The 20664-nt window shown below is 44.1% G+C and overlaps 2 protein-coding genes across 4 annotated transcripts; one reads left to right on the forward strand and one right to left on the reverse strand.

The window, feature by feature from the left end:
- The first annotated feature begins 36 nt into the window (after positions 1 to 36).
- Positions 37 to 8224, forward strand: ndc1 (NDC1 transmembrane nucleoporin). 2 transcript variants are annotated; one of them, XM_069157865.1, is made up of 18 exons: positions 37 to 190; positions 991 to 1111; positions 1195 to 1296; positions 1630 to 1804; positions 1900 to 2026; positions 2278 to 2386; positions 2593 to 2644; positions 2829 to 2961; positions 3419 to 3511; positions 3612 to 3693; positions 3843 to 4004; positions 4106 to 4366; positions 4627 to 4739; positions 5261 to 5311; positions 5811 to 5874; positions 5972 to 6072; positions 7101 to 7261; positions 7370 to 8224. In XM_069157865.1, the coding sequence occupies exons 1-18, from the start codon at positions 152 to 154 to the stop codon at positions 7431 to 7433; spliced, it is 2010 nt and encodes a 669-aa protein (XP_069013966.1). In that variant the 5' UTR covers positions 37 to 151; the 3' UTR covers positions 7434 to 8224. The 2 variants fall into 2 exon arrangements, with proteins under 2 accessions (XP_069013966.1, XP_069013967.1); XM_069157866.1 differs by lacking the exon at positions 5261 to 5311.
- A 711-nt stretch (positions 8225 to 8935) lies between these two features.
- On the reverse strand, positions 8936 to 19438 carry dcaf8 (DDB1 and CUL4 associated factor 8). Of its 2 annotated transcripts, none has more exons than XM_069157869.1 (13): positions 19155 to 19438; positions 18236 to 18313; positions 18027 to 18110; positions 16344 to 16984; positions 15513 to 15653; positions 15281 to 15375; positions 14821 to 14931; positions 14546 to 14676; positions 13877 to 13984; positions 13538 to 13668; positions 12833 to 12952; positions 12260 to 12376; positions 8936 to 11643 (listed from the first exon to the last, which is right to left on the reverse strand). In XM_069157869.1, the coding sequence occupies exons 2-13, from the start codon at positions 18270 to 18272 to the stop codon at positions 11536 to 11538; spliced, it is 1824 nt and encodes a 607-aa protein (XP_069013970.1). In that variant the 5' UTR covers positions 18273 to 18313; positions 19155 to 19438; the 3' UTR covers positions 8936 to 11535. The 2 variants fall into 2 exon arrangements, with proteins under 2 accessions (XP_069013970.1, XP_069013969.1); XM_069157868.1 differs by having other exon boundaries at positions 19073 to 19438.
- Positions 19439 to 20664: the final 1226 nt, after the last annotated feature.

Consider the following 20664-nt stretch of genomic DNA (forward strand, 5'->3'; position numbering starts at 1 on the left):
AATCGGGGTCCTTTGAGAGGTCCTGTGAATGCATGTGGCGCGATATGGGAAACTGAGAGGTAAATAGTCGGACAGCCGAGGAGCCGAAGACCTTTTTTTTTTTTTTTTTTTTGTATCTATCGCCGAGAGGCTTTCCATTCATCCAAACAACATGTTTTCTACAGAGCAAAGTTGCTGGTTCATCCGCAAGGTGAGTCTGTTTTTTTTTTTTTTTTAAATCTTTTAAAATCAGTTCGTCATAACGCGCGCCATCGCGTGCTAACACGAAGTTTCTGTTAGCTGTAGCTAACGGGCTTTTTCCAAATGTTATTACCTATTTTTTAAATTATTATTATTATTATTATTATTATTATTATTTTTAAAGTACTTACAGAAGGAGAAAAACAGCTACAAGTAGGGTAAAGAAACCTGGCACTAAAATGTGAGCGGTAACTCGTCATTTAAAATAAACGGAAGCCGATTATGAAAAGGAATAAGAACCAACAAATCAAAACAAACGTGTTTACCACTGAAACTGAAATATATAATGCAGATCACGTGTTTAAGGGTTAGTACCTTGCAGACGTAAAACCGAATGAAGTGCCACAGCTTGCTGTTAAAGAAGAACAAACGGGAAAATGAATTGATGACAGGGATCCACCTCAAATTAAAAGCTCGGATACATAAATCTTACTGTGAATTCAGTGACTGGAAAATAAATATAAAATATAAAATAAATAGAAATAAACTTTCAGCAGGAGCAGAAGTATTGATTCCAGGCCGATGTTGTCTTATTTTGAATCACTTAAGACGTCAAACATTATTTAGAGCAACAGAGAGTAAAAGGGTCACTTGTGATTCATTTTAAACTCTGGGCTGGATGACATCTGGTATGTTCTTATTTTTCTGATTTCCATCAGAAAAAAAAACCAAAAACCCCGTTCTCACTTCTGTCAAAGTGAATTAGTTGTGTGTCTGTTATATTTATGTAACTGTGGCTGTTCTGTTCAGGTGATCTGCTGGAGAGCTGCAGCCAGCACTGCTTGGGCTGTCATGTTGTTGCCCCCCACCACGGCAGTTTTTGTCCTCCTCAGCAGGTTCAGTCTCCTCCACCCCATCCAGTCGATATCGGGTCAGTCGCCGCCGCATTAAACTCGGGAGCTGCGTGACGTTGTGTGTGCCGAAGCTAACTTGTAGAGGACGTCTCTCCTCCAGAATGTCTCACCCTGCTGGCAAGCGCGTGCGCCATCTTCTCCTTCATACTGCTGTGCGGCGTGATCCTCGTGGTCGGCTTCCTGAACTTGGAGTATTACACCGGTGAGCGGCACGACACTGGAAAAGTAGACGTTTCCTTAAGGGGATCGTAGTTGTTCTTTACAACCAACTTTGGTTTGAAGGGTGTTGTCGTTGTCTTGTGATATGTGATTAATTTCGGACATTCATCCAATTACTTTCAGAGCTGCTTTTGTCCAATGTTTGCCACAGGAATTAGTGTGATGATACCCCGCAGAAAATGGTTTCCATTTTCCACTCAATGTCAGTGCAGTCCAAATAATGTACGCGTGTGCATCTCTCCGACGCACAGTCAGGATCAGTTTCTTTTCAATAGTTTTGCCCACATGTGGAATTTGTGTGTTTGTGTCTTTCCAGTCATTCCGACCGTCGCGTGCTCGAAAATCGCCCTGTTGGGGCAGCTGCTCCACCCGCGGCAGTTCGTCAACTCGCTGGCCTACTCCATCACGGGAATAATCGTGGCCTGGTTTTGCGCCGTCACCATCGGTTTCCGATACGAGACTCTGGGCCACCCGTGCACACAGAGCGATGGGTAAGCAGCAGCCGCGCTAAACTATTATTGATCTTGTGCATTACATGCTTCGTCCTTCGTCTGAAACTGTCTCGATGTGTTTGCGACCCCGACAGTTTCCCTCAGATGTGTCTGAATGAGTATCATCTCATCCTCCTGCTGGCGGGAGCCTTCGTCGGATTCTCTCACAGTCTGCTGGGTGTGATGCACAACATGAACTATGTCTCCTTCCACACTGCTCAGGTATGTAATGTGACTTTAATTGTTTATCTTGACCAATAAAAAAAAAAAAGATGGACGTTTTTTTTCCTTCGTCAACATAAATTCAAATGAGTCTGCGCATGTTTCTTGACCCACAATATCTCAAACTACACAGATTGTGTGCAGAACCCACCCTTAATATAGATATATATTTAACCCAAACTTAGGAAAAGAAACCAAACAGTTTTCCACTGCGAGTTAATTGCTGTTGTTTGTGTTTACAATTTCCCCAGCAATACAAATACCTTCGCTTCAAGGGATCCCTTCCTTTGGTGATGAAGTGCAGCGCCACTCAAGCTCTGTACTCTGTCAGGAACTTCATTGTTGTGTATTTCTTTTTGGGTAAGTGGCCTCTGTTCATGAATAACATGTCAGGAACGCAACTCCTACATCTTAAGAAAGTCAGCAATTTCCTAAAAGTTGTCCAGTGAGTCATTTTTTTTTTTTTAGAAAATATGTTATCAATGACTGCTCTGATCTTGCTTTTGGCTTTTTCTGCCCAAACTTACTAAATGTGGTGTAAAATATCTGAATTGAACATTTAACAGGATACGTTCCAAGAGCATGGATCTGCAAAACACTGAATCTCCATCTGAACAGGTCGGTATAGTTGGTAGAAAAAAATTTCCCCTCGGGGATTAATAAAGTATATACCTACCTACCTACCTACCTAGATTACATATAATTAATCGGAAATACTTGTTCATGTTTTGTGCCGCGGCTGATCTGCGGACTGATGTAAAGCTTTGGATGAAGGTGTTTGTGTGCGATCTCCCACCTCTAGCTCCGTCCACCCTCTCGACAGCATAGCCGGACTGCTGGACCTCTCTCTGCTCTACCACCTGTGGATCAGCGCCACCTTCCTCCTCTTCACTTGGTACATCACACTGCTGCTCTTTAGGATCTTTGTCACTGAGGTATGTGTATCAAACAACATTAGACAACCTGTCAATATTTATAAAAAAAAAAAAAAGTCTTGTGCCAGAGAACGGAAGTACAATTTCCACATTTTGGTTTTGATTAGAATTTTTGTTTTTGTTTTTACTTGACTAATTAAACAAATGCACAGATTGTGGATCTGACCCAACGTCCATGTAAAGCTGACATTGGTGACCGCCGTAAAATATTTTGCTAATTCTTTGTGATAGTCAATTCATAGCCGAGAAGACAACACCTGTTGTTGTTGTTTTTTTATTATTATTTATAGTCACCAGGGGGCAGCAGTGTCAATGCTTTGCAATGCTGCAAGGCTTTGAACACTAATTGTCTTCACTACATTATCTTTAAGTTTATGGTGAATCCTTTCAAGCAGGCATTTAAATGCATCTTTTGAAGACCTTTCATAAAATTAATGAAACTACATGTCCTTTGCAGGTGTACAGTTTTCCTGTGCAGTCACCTTTTACTGACGATGACGTCCACAGTCTTTCCAAAGTGCTTACCGACAAGCAGCCAATGATATTAAAGGTAAGTAAAAACCCACCTGTAGCTCTTTCAAGTTTGTTTTTTTCTGTGTGCTGAAACCCAAATTTTGATCAGTTGTGAATCGTCTTTCTCCAAATTTCAGTTTCTAGCTCTGCAGGACATGGCTCTGTTGTCTCAACATTCTCCATCGCGACGCTGCGAAGTCTTCAGTCTGAGTCAGCCAGGTCTGTGTGTGGTTTGTTAACAAACAAAAAAAACCTCTCTGTTTTTACCGTATTAGATTTTTCTTGTGTAGATTAATTGAAATATTCAGATTGTGCTTTTAAAGTAGCTCACAGTACGTATTTATCTTTTTCATCCCCGTCCCTCCCAGGAGGCCACCCTCATAACTGGAACGCCATCAGTAAAGAGTGCCTGTCCCTGCTGGCTGATCTGACCCAGAGACTCGTAGCCTATCACGACACCGTAGCGACCAACGGCAGGGCCAAATGTCTGTCCACTGGGAGCGAAAGGAAGCTTTCATCTGAGACATCAGGTACGTCGTTGGGAGACAAGTGGTTGACACCGGTGAAGACTTCTGAATCACTGTATAATGAATATGGACGTATCATTTTTCATTTTGTGAAATCCTCAAAGTAACCTCGGGCACGGAAGACCTGATGAGCCCACGGCCCGCTTTTCTGATGAGGACCCCAGCGTCGGTCTTCGCCCGCCCGGTCGTCGGAGGCCCGCGGAGCCCGCTGACGGCTCCGTTCACTCCCGACCCGGACAGCCCTTTTTCTTCTCCTGCCCTGCGGCGTCTCACTGCTCCGGTGGAACAGTGCTCGCCGTGGCACGGCGCCGCGCAGAGCCCGCACATCATGAGGAGAGCACCGAAACTCTGGTCCACCGCCACAGGTGAGAGAAGAAGAGCGGAAGCCGTCAGGTCCCTCGGATCATACGCAGGCTTTATTGTCCAATGTTAGACAGATGGAGTTGTGTCGGATCTTTGAAATTGTGCTTCCTCAACAGTTGGCAATAATTCATACATTTTTTTTTTTTTTTTATTACCATGTTTAAACTGTTCTTTGTAGCTCTTAAACTAATGTCGAGTCATTTTTGAGAAGTCATTTTCAAACTCATCGGCGAATGATTAATAAGCCTCGGCCTCTGTACAGATTCCCAGGTCAACGGGAGTCCCCCTCCGTCTCCAGCCTCAGTTCCCAGCCCCAAACAGGAACCCTCCAAACCAAGTTTTCTGGCTCAGTTCCTCCAGAACAGAAAAGATCAGGTACTAAAACCTCATCACAAAGCAAAGTGACGACGTATTTGTTAATCTGTCCAGCGTTGCGCTTTTCACACTTAACACTTATTAACACTTTGATAAAAATTGGAGCCAAATGCACGACTATGCTTCGTTAGATTACTGTAACTTTCTAAAACCGACAGTCAGATGTGAAGAAATGGACAGAACTCCATTTAATTAATTTTTTTTTTTTGCTCTTCCTATTCATCTAAATCTAAATCACACCAGTCACATCTATGCAGGCAGCGGAAAGTCACTTTCCTTCAAAGAGGACTGCGACTGAAGTAAACGTGTCAGCTCCTCAACATTGGCTCCAAGAGTTGTCTAATCCGGAGCCTCAATTTGAATGGACCAAAGATATTATTTACCCGTTGTTATATTGGGAGCGTGTATCCTCCTCGCACGAAGGTCCTAGCTCGGAGTTTAGTGTGAAACGCTGTTATTTCTGATCGTTATCTTGCCTAGTTTTAACACCAAAACACCTCTACACTTAATTGTCCCATCAGGTTAAAAATTTCTTGGCAAAGCGGGTGCTGATAATGTATTTGTTTAACAAGGTAAGGACGTGTGGCATGTGCATGCTGTCTCCCTTAAAGCTTGTGAACACAGAGGGGCTCCTGCATGCTTTGGGTTTGACAAATCTGTGACGGTCCCGTGCAGGCATCACTAATTCAGCTCCTGGTTTCTGGGCCTAATGGCGCACCCCATTACTAATGTAGCTCTTTTCCATCCGTCTCGCTGTTCCAACGAGCCTTACTAATTACCTCAAAAGCTGGAAGTTGTGCGACGCGTGCGCCGAAAGTTAGTTAAGTCACCGGCTTAGTGAGATGTTGACAAAATCTTAAGATTGCGCCGCTTCCTTCATGCAGAAACTACTTCAGGTTAGTCTGCTCTGCTGCCCGAGGTTTATGCATCTCCCTTTAATCCCACCTGCATGTCGTGGTGTAGCCTCACCGTAGCGCGTCCAACTAACCCTAACCCGAGCAGTATCGAGTATTAAATCTGCGTTTATAAAAAAAAAGATAACTCCTGCAACCTAACATTGTGTTCCCGCAGCTCCCAGAAGCCTCCAGTCAGGCTCTCTTTGCTGACAGCCAGGCTCACATCTGGGCTTTGGAAGGTAAGGGGAGAAGACGCTGATTGTTTTTCATTTAGGTTTTAAAATTCAGCCCGTAGCTCCAGCATGTTCACTGTTTACTGCAATGTCCCCCTTACAGGACTGTCTTACCTCGTTCAAGCCTCGTTCTCGGAGGACCAGTTTGGAGTTGTACAAACTATGTTACCCAGCATTCTCAGCTGCATGCTAGTCTTACAAGAGGTAAGTTGTTCTTGTAAACTATGTACAGATATATATCTACGTCTATATATAGAGTGAAATTTGTGACGTGGTATGTAGGTTGTGTGTTGGGCGCGTACGAACAATACATCTCGTTGTCAGTGTCACTAAATTGTCCAAACCGTAATAGTAAACTATGTAAGACGTATAGACAAAAAAAAAAAAATCTTAATTAATTAATGAGCTTAATAAGATGAATTCATCTTACTTGCCGTATTGTACAGAATATTTGAATTGCTACACAGCAGCAAAATAGCCTGGAGTCAATTTCAAAAACTCTTTTAAAAGCTTTGTACCTTTTTAATACAAATACAAACTTCATGAATTTGAACTTCCAATTCAAATATCGCAAAAACTCCCCAGAGGGTGGTTTGTCAATCTGGCAACGGGAACAGTTTTATTCAACTCGATTTTACCGTATAAAAACATAGCGTAAAAATCGCAACGCAAAAAAGTTCACGAAACGACGTACGGTCACAGAACGACACGCAGCAAGGAAAGCAAACAACGCTTTAAAAAAACACCAATATTACAAAAGTAAAAACCCAGGTCTACAGCAGTGACTGTAGGCCCCACAGCTGGAGCTATGAGATTCGTCCAAAAGAGACGGTTTTAAACCCAATCTTAAAGGTACGGAAGATCTCCTGAACCCAAACTGGGAGCCGGTTCCACGTTAGAGGAGCCTCCGATTCTACTTCCGGAAACTCTAGGAATCGAAAGCAAGCTCGTCGTCTGAGAACGAAAGTTGCTGTGTTGGGATAATATGGCACAACGAGGGCTGCGAGACACGATGGTTCACGGTCAGCAAGTGGCTCCGTGTGTCCCGGAGAAGCCTCGGGAGGTTTCTGATCCCACCTCGAACGACGGGACCTCGTGACGCTGCAGCGTCGGTGCAGATGAAACGGGACGGCTGCTCTTAATTTGCACGTCAACGGCAGTCGTTGAGTTTTCTTTTTTTTTTTTTCCCTCCTCCTCCTCCTCCTCCTCCTCCTCCTCCTCCTCCTCTTCAGGCCGTCGATCGGCACTTCAAGCTGCCGCACGCCTCCAGCAAGCCGGCCAGGTCGACCAGCAGCATGGCGGACTCCACTTACAAAACGCTGCGCTTCGCCGTCAGGGCCGCGCTGAAGACGGCCATCTACCGGATAACCACCACTTTCGGAGATCACTTAAAGTACGCCCGCCGACGGTTGACGTCCCGATCTGAATTCTGCATATCGCGCGTGCGGGGAAAATACTGCCGAGCGCGCTGACTCCTCTCGTGTTTTTGTTTCGTCCCCAGAGCCGTTCAGGTGTCCGCGGAGCACCGGAAAAGATTGCAGCAGTTTCTGGAGTACAAGGAATAACACGCACCTGACACACACACACACACACACACACACACACACACACACACACACACACCCGACACTGGCGCCTCCAGATCCTTGTGTGTGTGTGTGTGCGTGTGTGTCATCAGCTTAAGCGAAAGCCCTCGATAGTGCCTCTTTTAATATTTATGTCTGCACTACGTCGCGGCGGATTGTATTTGATAGGCTGGATCACATCTCCCAGAGGCACCGGAGTCGGGAGGAGACCGACCGAAAGGGGTCGAGAGGCTCCGTTCAACCTCCCGCGTTTTGGGAGACGCAAACCAGCCGACTGCACGAAGCGCCTCGCTCGAGAAACAAATCTTCCATTTTGTTTTGCAAGAAAGTCTTCGGAAAGGAGCCCGCAAAGGGCTGCGTTTTCTTTTCGGGTTTCTCGTTTCAGCCGCTGTCCGCCGGAGTTATATTTTGCGTCAGTTACGAAGGGTGAGAGCGACGGCACGAGCGCAGACAGACCGGGGCGGATGCGTTTTGTTTTGTAATGAAATCTCTTCCGTTTCTCGGGCGCGTTCTGAAAATGCGCCCTCACAGATCCGGTTTTGTTCTGAACACCGGCCCCGCAGAACAGATCGACGGATCGCGCGCCCGCGCTCGTTCGCGTCAAGCTTTTTGTTTTTTTTTGTTGGGTGCGGCACGAGGCCGTCATAAATCAAGAGGCACAGATTTGGTGCGACCGGTTCCAGGTTGCGGGGGTAAATGTTTTGCGGCAGCCAGCATGAGTTTGAGTTCCCGCTCAAAAGACCCTTTTGAATAAAAACGTGTAGATCATTTCTCAGGTTTGTGTCATTACCCAGCAGAAATGCACCACACACTTTACTCTGAAGTTACGCAACGCCTCCTCATAAATTATTGTTGTTGTTTTTTTTTTACAGAAGTATCTGGGTGCAGTTCTAAATTAAAAGTCCTTTTTCGCAGCAGACTAGAAAGGGCGTACTACGAAACTCTTGAGTGTTCAGAGACCGACAAACCTACGTCTTTCCCCGGTGACTTTTATGAGGCATATATTCATTTCGTGTTTTTTTTTTTAACTGATATCTTGAGACTGATTGATGCACTAAAGCATCGCGCGCGTTGCCTACCAATAAGATCTGACAGTACACCTACCTCTCGCTTTGAATTGCGATTTTATATTTATTTCTTATTTGCTCTTTAGTCCGTTTGACACCTCCAGGGATGCAGGTGAAATGAAAAGACTTAAAAACTTTCACGCATGTCACGAGAATACATATAATAAATAAATATTAAGAAATATGCACATTCGATTAGTCCAATCTTACCGTGCACTTTATGATGCACATTCACACAGTCGGCGATTTTGTCTATTGTATTCTATACCTCTATGTAAACCAATTAGTACTGGTATGAAAGTTCAGGAACTCGTACTGGTTAAATCTTGAAAAGAACATGTATGTCTCCATCATCAAACGGTATATTGCAACAAAAAAAACAAACATATTAAGACCATAAAATGACAACGAGAGCACTGTCGTTTTGTTTATTGCATGAATCATACATATTTCCAACTGAACTGGCAGAACGCAATATTAGGCAGTGGTGGGGAAGAAGAAGAAGAAAAAAAAAAGTTCATCAAAAGCCTTATTATGTGTACAAGATGCCAAAAATAGGTGGGAAAATCTGGATTGAACCGTCTCAAATTATGGATGAAGACTGAGAAAAAGAATCACCGCTTTTTGTTCGTCTTTACCAAGAAAAATAATCAAAACTTTAATACTTGAAATGACAGCAGTTCTGTTCATAACAGAGGGATGCCATAAAAGGAAAAACCAAACAGAAATGGTCATGTCAAGACTTTATTTTTCTCTGGATTTTAAAAGTCATTTGTCCTCATATAGAATATAAACCTCTGCATCAATACCAATCAAATGTTTTGACATTTTTTTTTTTTATTTTATTTTTTTTTAAAGTCAAACAGCATTTGCTAAAGTTTTTTTTTAATTTTTTTTTAATTTTTTTTTTTACAGTTTTAATATATATTTATATATGTACATATAAATTCAACTAACTACAGTTCTCATAGAAAATGAGAAAAGCTGGACTTTATCGCTCTCACATCAAATGACTGGCAAGCGTATTGACCCTGCCTGCCGCCCCCCCCCCCCCACCTCCACCTCCACCTCCCCCTCCCCCCCCCGTCGCCCTCATGTTAAGAGACTACGTTTGGTACAGCGCAGACTGGAGTGGTGCCCTAGCTGCAAACGGCCGACCTGGTTCAAGTGTTTTGTCTAAAAAAAAAAAAAAAAAAGTCACTTTTAACTTGTTTGCTTTGTTGCCGAGAGTTGTTCGGGGATGGGGATCTTCCACCGGCGGGCAGTCAGCAATGTTTACGGCCAGCCCGGCTTCAAAGATCACCAAATGCACTGATGAGTACAAAGTCAGCGTGTCATGTCATTTGTTTAATCCGTACATCGGGGACCAGTAAACTTTCTGTAGAATAGTGATTTTTTTGTGTGTGTGTGTGTGTGTGTGTGGATTAAATCAATAATCAATAGTGAGCTGTAGGGGTGCTGGTAGGTGATTTTTTTTTTTAAATTTATTTACATATCTTCTGACTGAACTCGGCTGCCCGCTTTTTCTCCTCTTTCCAGACTCGTGGCAAGAAAACAAACGAGCGATAACCCAAAATGTCGACCACAAAGTTGCAGCCCTTCGTGCCTCCGACCTCACAGGCAGTGTTTCAATTGTGATTGACCCAGGTCGGTTGTGGCTCTTTTTTAAAAAAAAAAAAAAAAAAAAAAAATGACACCGTTCCTGTACACGTGCTGACCACCGTCTGCCCCTCCGTGCTCGTGTTCACTCGGGAGGCGAAACAAAGACGTCCTGGAAAAGGTGACTTTCTGAATGGAGAGTGACGGAGGGAGGAAAAGGCCGGTGGAAGCAAAACGAAACCAACTCTCCCTTGTCGAGAAACGCTCGAGTGCAAAATATCCCCCAAACTACAAAAAACAAAAAACAAAAAAACCCCAAATCTAAACTTCACTGTTGATTTTCCTATGTTACAAGTCAACGTCTCTTCCCCCGTCATCACACACTCGGTGCACGTTTTTGTCTGCGTCTCAAAACTAAAGCATCCCTGATTCAAAGTGCACCCAGGAGTGATGGAGAGAGGAAGGGGGGGGGGGGGGGTGGCTGAGGGCAGCGTGTACGGGTAATGCAGCATGCAGAGATGTAGTAGTTCTCTGGGAGCAAACGTGTGATGAATGCAACTCAAGCTCACAGGCCCCCAAAAAAATAATAATCAAAAAAAAAAAATCAAAAAAAAAAAAAATCATTATGAGTGGGGTGATGCAGCGAGGGGCGCCGGGCTCTCCCTCTCAAAAGTTCAAATCTTAAAGGAAGTCACATTTAAGGGGATGGTTTGAGGGTCTGAGCGTACGCCCTTCCTCCCTGCTGATCCCCTCATCATCATCATCATCATCATCATCATCACGGAAAGGTCGAGAGCCAGATGTGTTGCTAAGAGACGGTGGGGGCGGGGGCGATTGTGTGCTGGTGATGTATAGCTTACTACAGGTTGCCTAAGGTTGGAGGTGCTTGTTGCCATACAGGCTCAGTACATTGTTCTGGGTCTCGGCAGAGCCTATAGATACCGTATGGGCAAGCGGGGGGAGGGAGGTGGGGGGGGGGGGGGGGGGTGGGGGGGGGCTCCGTGTGGTTTACAGGGATGTAAGCACTCACTAAACCTCTTTGTACAGTTCTCACAACAAAACAAAACAAAACAAAAAAAACAAAAGAAGAAATCTGAATTCTAGAGGTGCGTATGCAGTCTGCAGTCACCGCGTGCACACTCGTAACTGCTGGGAAACCAGGCGATAAGCATCTCTGTCAATCTGCTTCAACAGTATGTTTAAGTGTGTGTGTGTGTGTGTGTCTGTAAAAGAAAGAAAAAACAAGTCTGTGGCTCATCAGTATTTGAGTGTGCTAGTGTGTCAATAGTGATTGCTTATGTGCATCAATTCAAGGGAAATAAAGTGTGTGTGTGTGTTTGTGTGTGTGTGTGTGTGTGTGTGTGTTCGCGTGTGCGTGCATCTAATGTATGCATGTGCGGGTACGTGCGAGCGGCTCAAGATGACATGCACTGTACGTGGTCCGGACCTCCTTCCTCTTCATCGGATGAATCTGGGGAGCTCCAGGACTCGTCTGTGTCCGCGTCCGCACCCTCCCGGCGAGCCTGGAAAGAACGAGTAAGAAGAAAGTTTCTGAAACCGTAACTTCGCAACGTACAAATCACAGGGAAACATGCTATAATGCTTCTTTTCTTCACATTTTCCACCAAAAAAAAAAAAAAAAAGAGACCCCTTTGCCACATTTTAAGCCTGCGCTGATTTTGAGCCTGATAAAATTAGACTTTGCGACTTATTCAAAACGAAAATCCTCTTGATTTTTTTTTTGTGCCCAGAATCAACGTACTGTCAAAAGCATTCACACTTTGGGAGAGACGTCGCTGTGAATTCGGTCTATTCAGAAAAAAAGAAAGAAAAAAAAAGGACACCCCCCCCCCCCCCCCCCCCCGCACATTTATGACTTTTTTTTTTTTTTTTTTAAATTCAAGAATATTTGACTTATTTTCTCGTAAATTTACAATTTTAATCTGGGAAATGACGAGTTTATTCTCTGAATAACCCCCCCCCCCCCCTTGTGCCCTGGCTCCATAATGTATTTTTCCTACAATGGCCCTCGTATACCGTCTTTACTCTGGTTTTAATAATAATTTTTCTCTGTTGGACCTTCCCAAATGTCATTTTGTAGTTTTTATTCAATTCTGTCGAACTGTCTTGAGAGCTCACCCTTGGGGGTCGTCGGTTCCTCATGTGTCTCATCAGGAACCACAGCAGCTGGGTGTCGTACTGGTCGCCGTGGCGCACGCTGTCCTCGTCGCGCTCCCGCTTGTTCTTCTTCATCACCTTCAGGGACACGACAATCATTCCGTTACAGGTGGACACGACGGACAGCGTTTCGTCTCAGGAAACGCTGTCCGAAGATTCGTTTCTTTTCCAGAAGATTTTACAATCGGAGAGAGCCACTCGAGCTGCCTCATTTCTCAACGTAGTCCCCGTAATATAATATGCTCGGACATTACAAAAGCTATTTTTTTTTTTTTTAAAAGAGGATCTTTTACCCTGAATCTGAACCTTTAAGGTTCTGCCATTATTCAAAGTTTCGAGAAAACTTCATTCCGCGGTGCTTTTTGCAGAAACTGAACCGCAGTTGCACGACACGCAACTTGAGACCATTCAGCTCGTCACACCGTAGCAATTGCGCGGGTTAAAAATAAACTGAAAATAGTAAACGTTACAATACGGTACAGAGGTACCATAACATTGTCTGTTGCATGGCTACAACTGACGAGGAGACGGTACCTCTTTCAGACCCTTGAGTCCTGTGGGGGTTTCAGCTGTGGGGGCCCACAGTTTGATATCATGGTCCAGCCCGCTGGTAGCTATTCCTGGCAGGTGGGGATGCGGCTCCAAACAGTTCACCTGTAGTTGTTGAGGGGAGAGAGAAGAATGATTTATAGAATAAATATATATATATATATATATATATACATATATATTATATATATATATACACACACACACATACATACATACACACACACATATATGTATATGCATATATATATATATACATATACACATATATATAAGTGCAACATATATGGGAAAGTATATATATATACATATATATGTTCGAATATATATGTGTGTATATATATATATATATATACATGTATATATATATATGTGTGTATATATGTGTATATATACACATTTATATATATATATATACATACATATACACATATATATATATGCATATATATACATATACACATATATATAGATACATATATCTATATATATATACATGTATATATATAGACATATGTATATATACATGTATACATATTTATATATATATATATATACACATATATTGTGTATATATACACATATATACCTGTATATATATATACACACATATATATTCAAACATATATATATATATATACTTTCCCATATATGTTCCCATATATGTTGCACTTTCCCACTCCGACTCACCACTCCTCCTCTGTCCCCCTCCATGAATTGGACGATGCGAGCAGAGTACTTGTCCCACAGGTAGATGTGTCCACAGTCACTGCCGCTGACCACAAACTCACTGCACGGCCCGTAGAAGTTCACCCCCTTCACTGTGAAAGAGACGACGACGACGACGGTACGGTGTCACTCTGAACGCTTGCTGGAAAAATGATCACTCCCTAACAGCGAGAACGAAGACCAGCTGCCATTTAAAAAGGTGTGTAAGTTAGGGTCGCAGTCTTCATTTTTTTTTTTTTTTTTTTTAAACCGCGCAAAGGTCGCTGCTTTATTGCTGTACGTAAGGACTGAGTTGAATACCTGTGGCGTTATTGCGGTGTCCCTTGTATCTCCTGATGTAGTCGGCTCCGTCACTGTGGTTGGAGTCAAACAGGTAGATGTCTTCGTCATTGTAACTAGCCAGGAGCTCTGGATAGACAGGAGGGATGAAATTGTCTTTAATGCCATGAAGACGGAAGCTTTTCTGGACTCTTTCCCGCTGTATGCCGATCTTTTAAACTAGTTCAACCTGATGGGAGGATAGATTTATGTAACCGGTGCTAAATTTGACCCTTGCTGTTTTTCTGCAGAGATGAAAGCGCAGTGAAGAGTTTGATTTCGTGAGAACAGACCGAGTTCGAATGTCACCGACGTTGCACGGCGGTTGCATCACGGGGGGCGAAGAAGGGAAGGAGTTTTGGAATTTTAAGACAACGGATCGAGCCGGCATCGAGTATTGCCCTCGTTATGTTCAATACGCGTTTTTAAAACGAGTTCATAACTGACGGAGAAATCATGCAGGGATAATCCATGCGAATTTAACCGGATTATGCCGATTGCAGGGAAATTAAATCACGTCATAAGAATATTGAATTAGTTCTGTGCAAAGCCGTTATAAGCTTTTCTTATTGCCGTGCTTCTGAGAGGGAAATGTAAACTACAGTATACCGTTTTTCAATGGGAGTGTTTTCACGACGGAAGTTCTTTTACCTGTGCCATCGTGACTGTACACAAGGCAGGTTATGTTGGTCTTCGACTCGCTGGATACCAGATGTGAGGGACAAAACTTTTTCAGCACACCGTTGTTGTCATTTTCGTTAATTTTCCTCTGGTCGTAGATCCTGAACAGAGAGAGAAGAAGAAACCGCGAGAGGAGTCACTTAGAATCGTACGCCACGCGTCTTGAGTGGTCAAATACGATCAAACCCTTTCAACAGTATCCCATTTGCACTGTTGGCGAAACGCGTATGCAAGCCGGCCCGTACCTTACATACTGATCTCTCCCGCCAACAGCGAAGTGGTGTGTCTTCGCTGGGTTGACGAAGATGGTGTACAGCCCCACTTTTTTATCGCCCTCCTTCACAACCACCAGTTTGCTGCAACGAGACACAAAGGAAACACAAGTTGAGCTGCAGCCGACGGTCTGAAAAACGACGGTGGCGCGCAGCAAATGGAGGGGAAATGCGTTGGCAGAGAGGGACTTTGTTTACGAACGGATGTTCAGCAACGCTGGCTGACTGACGGGATGTTTGCGCGCTGCTAACTCAGGCCGACGCGACGAGAGCGAGACCTCTGACTGCCAACGAAAATCAGACACGACAAGGTTTACGCGTATTTTCACGCAGTTCGCGAGACATTTTTTTTTTTTTCTCAAATCTGAGGCACGTCTACTTCTTTACGCTGCATGTAAAAACTCGGCGAACGCTTAAACATGATTTCACTTACTTAGCCGGGCGCTCCAGACGCAGGTCGATGCCGTACACCACGGCGTCCTCTCCGGCTGACAGAAAGTAGCAGGGGGAATCCGGCTCAAGGGCCAGCTGAAACAGAAATACGCCGAAGCAACACATACGCGCTTGATGAGAGACAGGACTTCGCCGTCGGGGCTTTCAGGGCCTTAAAGCACTGCTCCAATTCGGAGCGCAACTATTCCCCCCCCCCCCCCCGTCACACTCACTTTGTGCGCCGCCGCTTTATGCTGCGCTACCCGCTTTGTGTTCTTGCAGCGCTGCGTGGCGGAGAGCTCGGCCACTCGGATCTGACCATCGCGGGCACACATGGCCAAAGTGGAGTCTCCGCTGTGAGGCAGGAACTTTGCCTGCGAAGATCGAAGGGAGGCAGACGATTCAGTTTAAGATTCAATGACGAGAATTCACCTCGGTCAAAAACCTCCGTTGTCTCGCAGCTTTTAGCATTTGGTAAGAAAACAACTACCGACCCCCATCACTAAATCTCAATTTACAGTTTTCTTTTGCTTTCTTCCCATGAAACAACTTTCGGCCTTCATTCATATATTTCTTTGGTTGAGCCTTAAAAAAAACAACAACAAAAAAAAACACAAGAAATTGTACAAACAAATTGGTATGGATTTTATAAAACACGGGAGGAAAAAAATGTAGTTCCTGTTGTTGGGATCAAATCACTGAAATGTAATCTCGCTTATTTGCCCTCTAGAGCTGACAATTAGTCAAATTGCTCAAAATACAGAAAAGTAAATGACAATTCCTCATTTATAAATGATAAATGATTAATTATCAGAATATTCAGCATAACTCAATTACTTCACCAAGCAAAAAAATGCCAAACACGAAGCGATCCCCGATTTTACAATAAGATTTGCTGCTTTTTCTCTCCCGCTTTCGTTTTCAGCGCTCTAAACGATGCCGTAACTGGCCATTTCCCACTCGTTCTGCCATCATGAGCGCTAATATTTAACTGAAAAAAAAAAAAAAAAAAAAGCTAATAATGAAAATAATCATCAGCTGCGGCTCTACTTGTTTTCCCTTACCTGAAAGACGTTGCTCTTGTGTCCGCTGTCAAACTCCAGCTCGGCACGGCGGACGGCCCAGTCCCAGATGACCACTCGCAGGTCGTCGCTGCCCGACGCCAGGCGCGTACCGGAAGGGTTGAAGTGCAACGTGTTGACGCAGCCCGTGTGCCTCTCCAGGCGGCCCTGGAGCTCCAGCCTCTGCACGAGGCCCCGGGCCCCGCACACGCGCCTCACAAACTGGTGCGAGTCCCTGCCGATCTCCCTGGAGCGCAGCGAGGTGACCGCCCGCCACACGGGGCCACGCATGTCGCAGAGCTCGGCTCCCAGCCATGCCTCCATAGCCTCTTCGTCATCTTTCTGCTCCTCTTCTTCGTCGTCGTCGTCGTCGTCGTCGTCGTCGTCCGAGCTGGGGGAGTTGTTGATGTCGTCGCCGGGCACGAGCCTCTTTCGAGCCGCCCTTCTCCCGGCATCCCTCTCTTTGGCCCTCTCTCGTCTCCCGCCCTCACTCTCCCTTTCGCCGTCCTCGGTCAGGGAGTAGCGGCCGCTGCCGTCCATGCTGTCCGTGTCTTCGTCCTCCTCTCCCTCTCTGTTCGCCCCGGTCTCCCCTTCCGCGTCGGGCGTAGGTTTGTCTCCAGATGCCGCCGCCGTTTCTTTGGGAGCTACAGAAATAGGGAAGGCCAGGAAAAGGTCGAGGGAACGCTCTCTCATTGGGAGATTCGACAGAAGGTGCACAACTGCCGCACAAAATCTATAGTAAGCTTTCATTGAAATAAATTTTTTTTTCTTAAATATAATAAACATACAAATAAATCAGTGTTAAGTCATATTAGGCTGCAACTAATATTTTATTATTCAAAAATCAAACTCAAAACGACCTCACGGGTCTCGTTTGGAATCATCTAAATATGGTTAAAAACTAAACTTGTTGAAGACTGGATGAGTTATGTGCCAATAGAGATTTCAAAAATGTGTTAAAAAAAAAAAAAAAAGGCAAAAAATTATAGAAAAATGATATAGACGCAAATGAGTTTGGCCGACTGCAGTGGAATCAGCTTAATCCAAACCCCCCCCACCCCCTCGGTGCAAACACTGCCCATATGGTCGTGCTCTTGCCTCCATACTGCAATAAATCAGCCAGCTGTGGCTCGGACAGAAAAGCCGGTTGCCCACTAATGGTATGGTTGGCGCTTCATCCCCAGTCCCCGGGGAAGTGTCCTTCGGCAAGACAATAACTGGCAGGCTCGCGTTGTTGCACGGGAAACGTTGCAAAGCACTTTGTAGGCCACGAAGGTAAAAAAAAAATAAAATAAAAAAAAAAAAAGGTGCTACGGAAAGTACACACCAGTCACCATAAATTGAGAACATCTCAAAGTGTGAGTACTTTAGCCTGTACAATATTGGAGAAACGACTTCGTGCAGTCTTATAAATGCCACCTCAAAAAAAAAAAAAACGATTACGAAGAAAGATTCACATCTCAATAACTTTAGCAAAACATGCGAGAAGTGATCCAAAAATATATATATATATATATATATGGAACAGATATTGTGATTCTCTATAACAATAAAGACAAATGACAACAAAGCGGTGGATTAATTGCTTCAAGGGATTTCTACCACACCAAGATGCTTGTTGGCAACATCAGCTTTCCAGGCAGCTGCTTTTAAAAAATAAATAAAAAACTCCAAGAGTAGAGTTACCATCTTGTGCTTGCGCCTCTTTGCTTCCAGAGGCATCTCCCTCCTCGTGTTGATCTTCTCCGGGCTCCTTCTCCTCGGAGCCGCCTGGTGAAAAGCAAAACATGTTCCCGTGATGAACTCTCACCTCGCACTCTTTTAAATGGTCAGTATAAACAGTCGGCTCGTTTCCCCCCTCCCTCCCCCCCCTCCCTGTGGTTTTGATCCGGTACCGTTCAGCGCAGTGGATCTGTCACCAGCCTCAGCCATTCCGTCTCCCTTTGTCCCGCGTCGACCCGAGGGGTAGAAACCTTTTGAGTGTCACACACACACACACACACACACACAAAAAACAAGAGCACATGCAAGTTGGGTTATTCGCCACACTGTCACGTGTTCAGAAGAAGACCAGACCAGCTTGTGTGCGTTTTATAAGCGAGGCGCCACAGCTTGAAAGCTCGCGGACCGTTTGGACCGACTGCGCGCTGTGCGCCCTGTGGGGGGGTGGGGTGGGGGGGAGGTTTGGGGAAGGGGGGGAAGGGGTGCACAAGTTACCCGTTAGCCTGGTAGCTCCATAAACTAACAGCCAGGCTAATTCTACCAGCCTTTCCGGTACAGACTAGTCGCTGCACCCCCCCCCCTCCCCCTCCCCCTCCCCCCCCCCCCCAACGACGTAAACAAACCCCACGATTGCTCGCTTGGCTTGACTCGCAGGCCTGACCGATGCCATCATATATATATATATATATATATATATATATATATATATAGTTGTTGTTGTTGTTGCTTTGTGATGCTTTAGTGGTGCATCGTCCCCTTGCAAAAAACTGCGACTGCCCCGACAGTTATTACCGTGAGCTGACCTAGCTACCTAGCGTGTGCGGGGGGGGGGGGGGGGAGGGGGGGTTGGTCGGTTGAACACATACCGAAACTAAAAAAAAAAATAAAAAAAAAAAACACAGCTGGTGCAGAAGCAACCGACCGGCTTTTTTCGGGGTTTGTCACAAAATGCGAACCAGGCGGATAAAGCGTCGCCTTTCCGCTGGCTAACGAGCGCCGCTAAACGTTACCTCTTCTTGTCTTCTCTCGTGTCTCTCGTGTCTCTCGTGTGTCTCTGTCCCCCCCCCCCCCCGAAGGCCCGACGAGGCGTACTTCTCAGTTCGGTCCTAATCTTTTACCGCACAATTATTTTCTCCGCCGCTCTGCTCAGCAACTCGGCCAAGCGCCTCGACGAGGAAATCTCTGACGTAAAACAAACGACATCTGGGGATTGCGTACATAAAGCTTTTTTTTTTTTTCTTCTTCTTTTTTTTCTTCTTCTTCTTCTAAAAAAAAAAAAAATCGGACTATGATACGAAGCTAGCCGCGTTCACGCAAGGTTGATAGCTCTGTTTATGTTTTCCTCCTTCTGCTTCTTCTTCGTTGCGTTTTTTTTTTTTTTTGGGGGGGTTTGGAGGGGGCAGGTTGTAATATCAACCTTTATGTGCATACCGCCACCTACCGTTTGTAAAACAGATAACAATAAACAAATAATCCTGTGTTTATTAAATTATCCATTTCCCCTTTTTTTGTGTTCCTTAAATCTCATGTCTATTTGTTCCTTTCGCTTCCAAATTGTAGCCTATAGAGCCTATCAAATATATATATATATATATATATATATATATATATATATATATATATATATATATAAGAATATACCATTTCCTCTTTGTATTTGTATTTGTATTTGATACAATAAATATACAGTGGTGAAAAAAAAAAAGTATTCAGATTCTTGACTGAAGTATAGATTCCAATACAGCAATGTGAGAATACTCAACATCAAGTAAAAGCCCCGCATAAAAAAAAAAAAAAAAATAAGTGAATGTAAAAAAGTTTCAGCGGAAAAATTAGAGGCTATTTAAAGTATCAAAGTAAAAGCACAGCTTTAGTCTCTCTGACTGACCTCATCCCACTTTTTCTGCCAAAGTTACAATGTTTTCGTTTTTTTTTTTTTTTTTTTTTGCACTACCTGCCATCATCTCAGTTGTACAAACCAACAGTTTAGCGGTAAGTGAACTGGAAATTATGGGATGAATACTCCTGTTCCTACATGATTATTTTTGATATTTTGAGATTCAGTAATTATAAAAGATAGTTGGCTCAGTATCCTCAATCGGATTTATTTTCTTCAATTTTGACCTTTACTCAGGAGTTTTTTTTTGTTTTTGTTTTACCTTTTTTATCACTAATGTCCAATTAATATCAGCAGATCCTAAATGGCTTTGTACAATGTATTCTTGTGTTTTATTTGGGCTGTTTTCCTCCAATTATTTTCAGCTAAATTATCAGAGACTAGAAAGTCTGAATCTTTTTGTATTGAAGGAGTCAAGAAAGCAAGTTTTCATGCTTAACTCTTACACAAGCTGAAGTTCATGAGCCTGATATAATGTCAAAGGAAACATCTGGCTCCCTCTCTGAGGGTGAAACGTGGTGGGATCCCTTCACTTCCTTCCTGTGTTTATGTCACAGGTTTAATGACAGTGATCCACAGTGATCCAATGATTCGTTTAGTTATACTTGTTGAAACAAAGATCACAGCTCCCCACCACAAAGACCCAAGATTACAGTCCCCTGCTTATAATCCACATGGAATTTCAGTTTTGAATGAGAAACAGTG

Source organism: Embiotoca jacksoni, unplaced genomic scaffold (genome assembly GCF_022577435.1).
Source record: "Embiotoca jacksoni isolate LCO1_2020_lvr unplaced genomic scaffold, fEmbJac1.0.p SCAF_22, whole genome shotgun sequence".
Classification (NCBI taxonomy): domain Eukaryota; kingdom Metazoa; phylum Chordata; class Actinopteri; family Embiotocidae; genus Embiotoca; species Embiotoca jacksoni.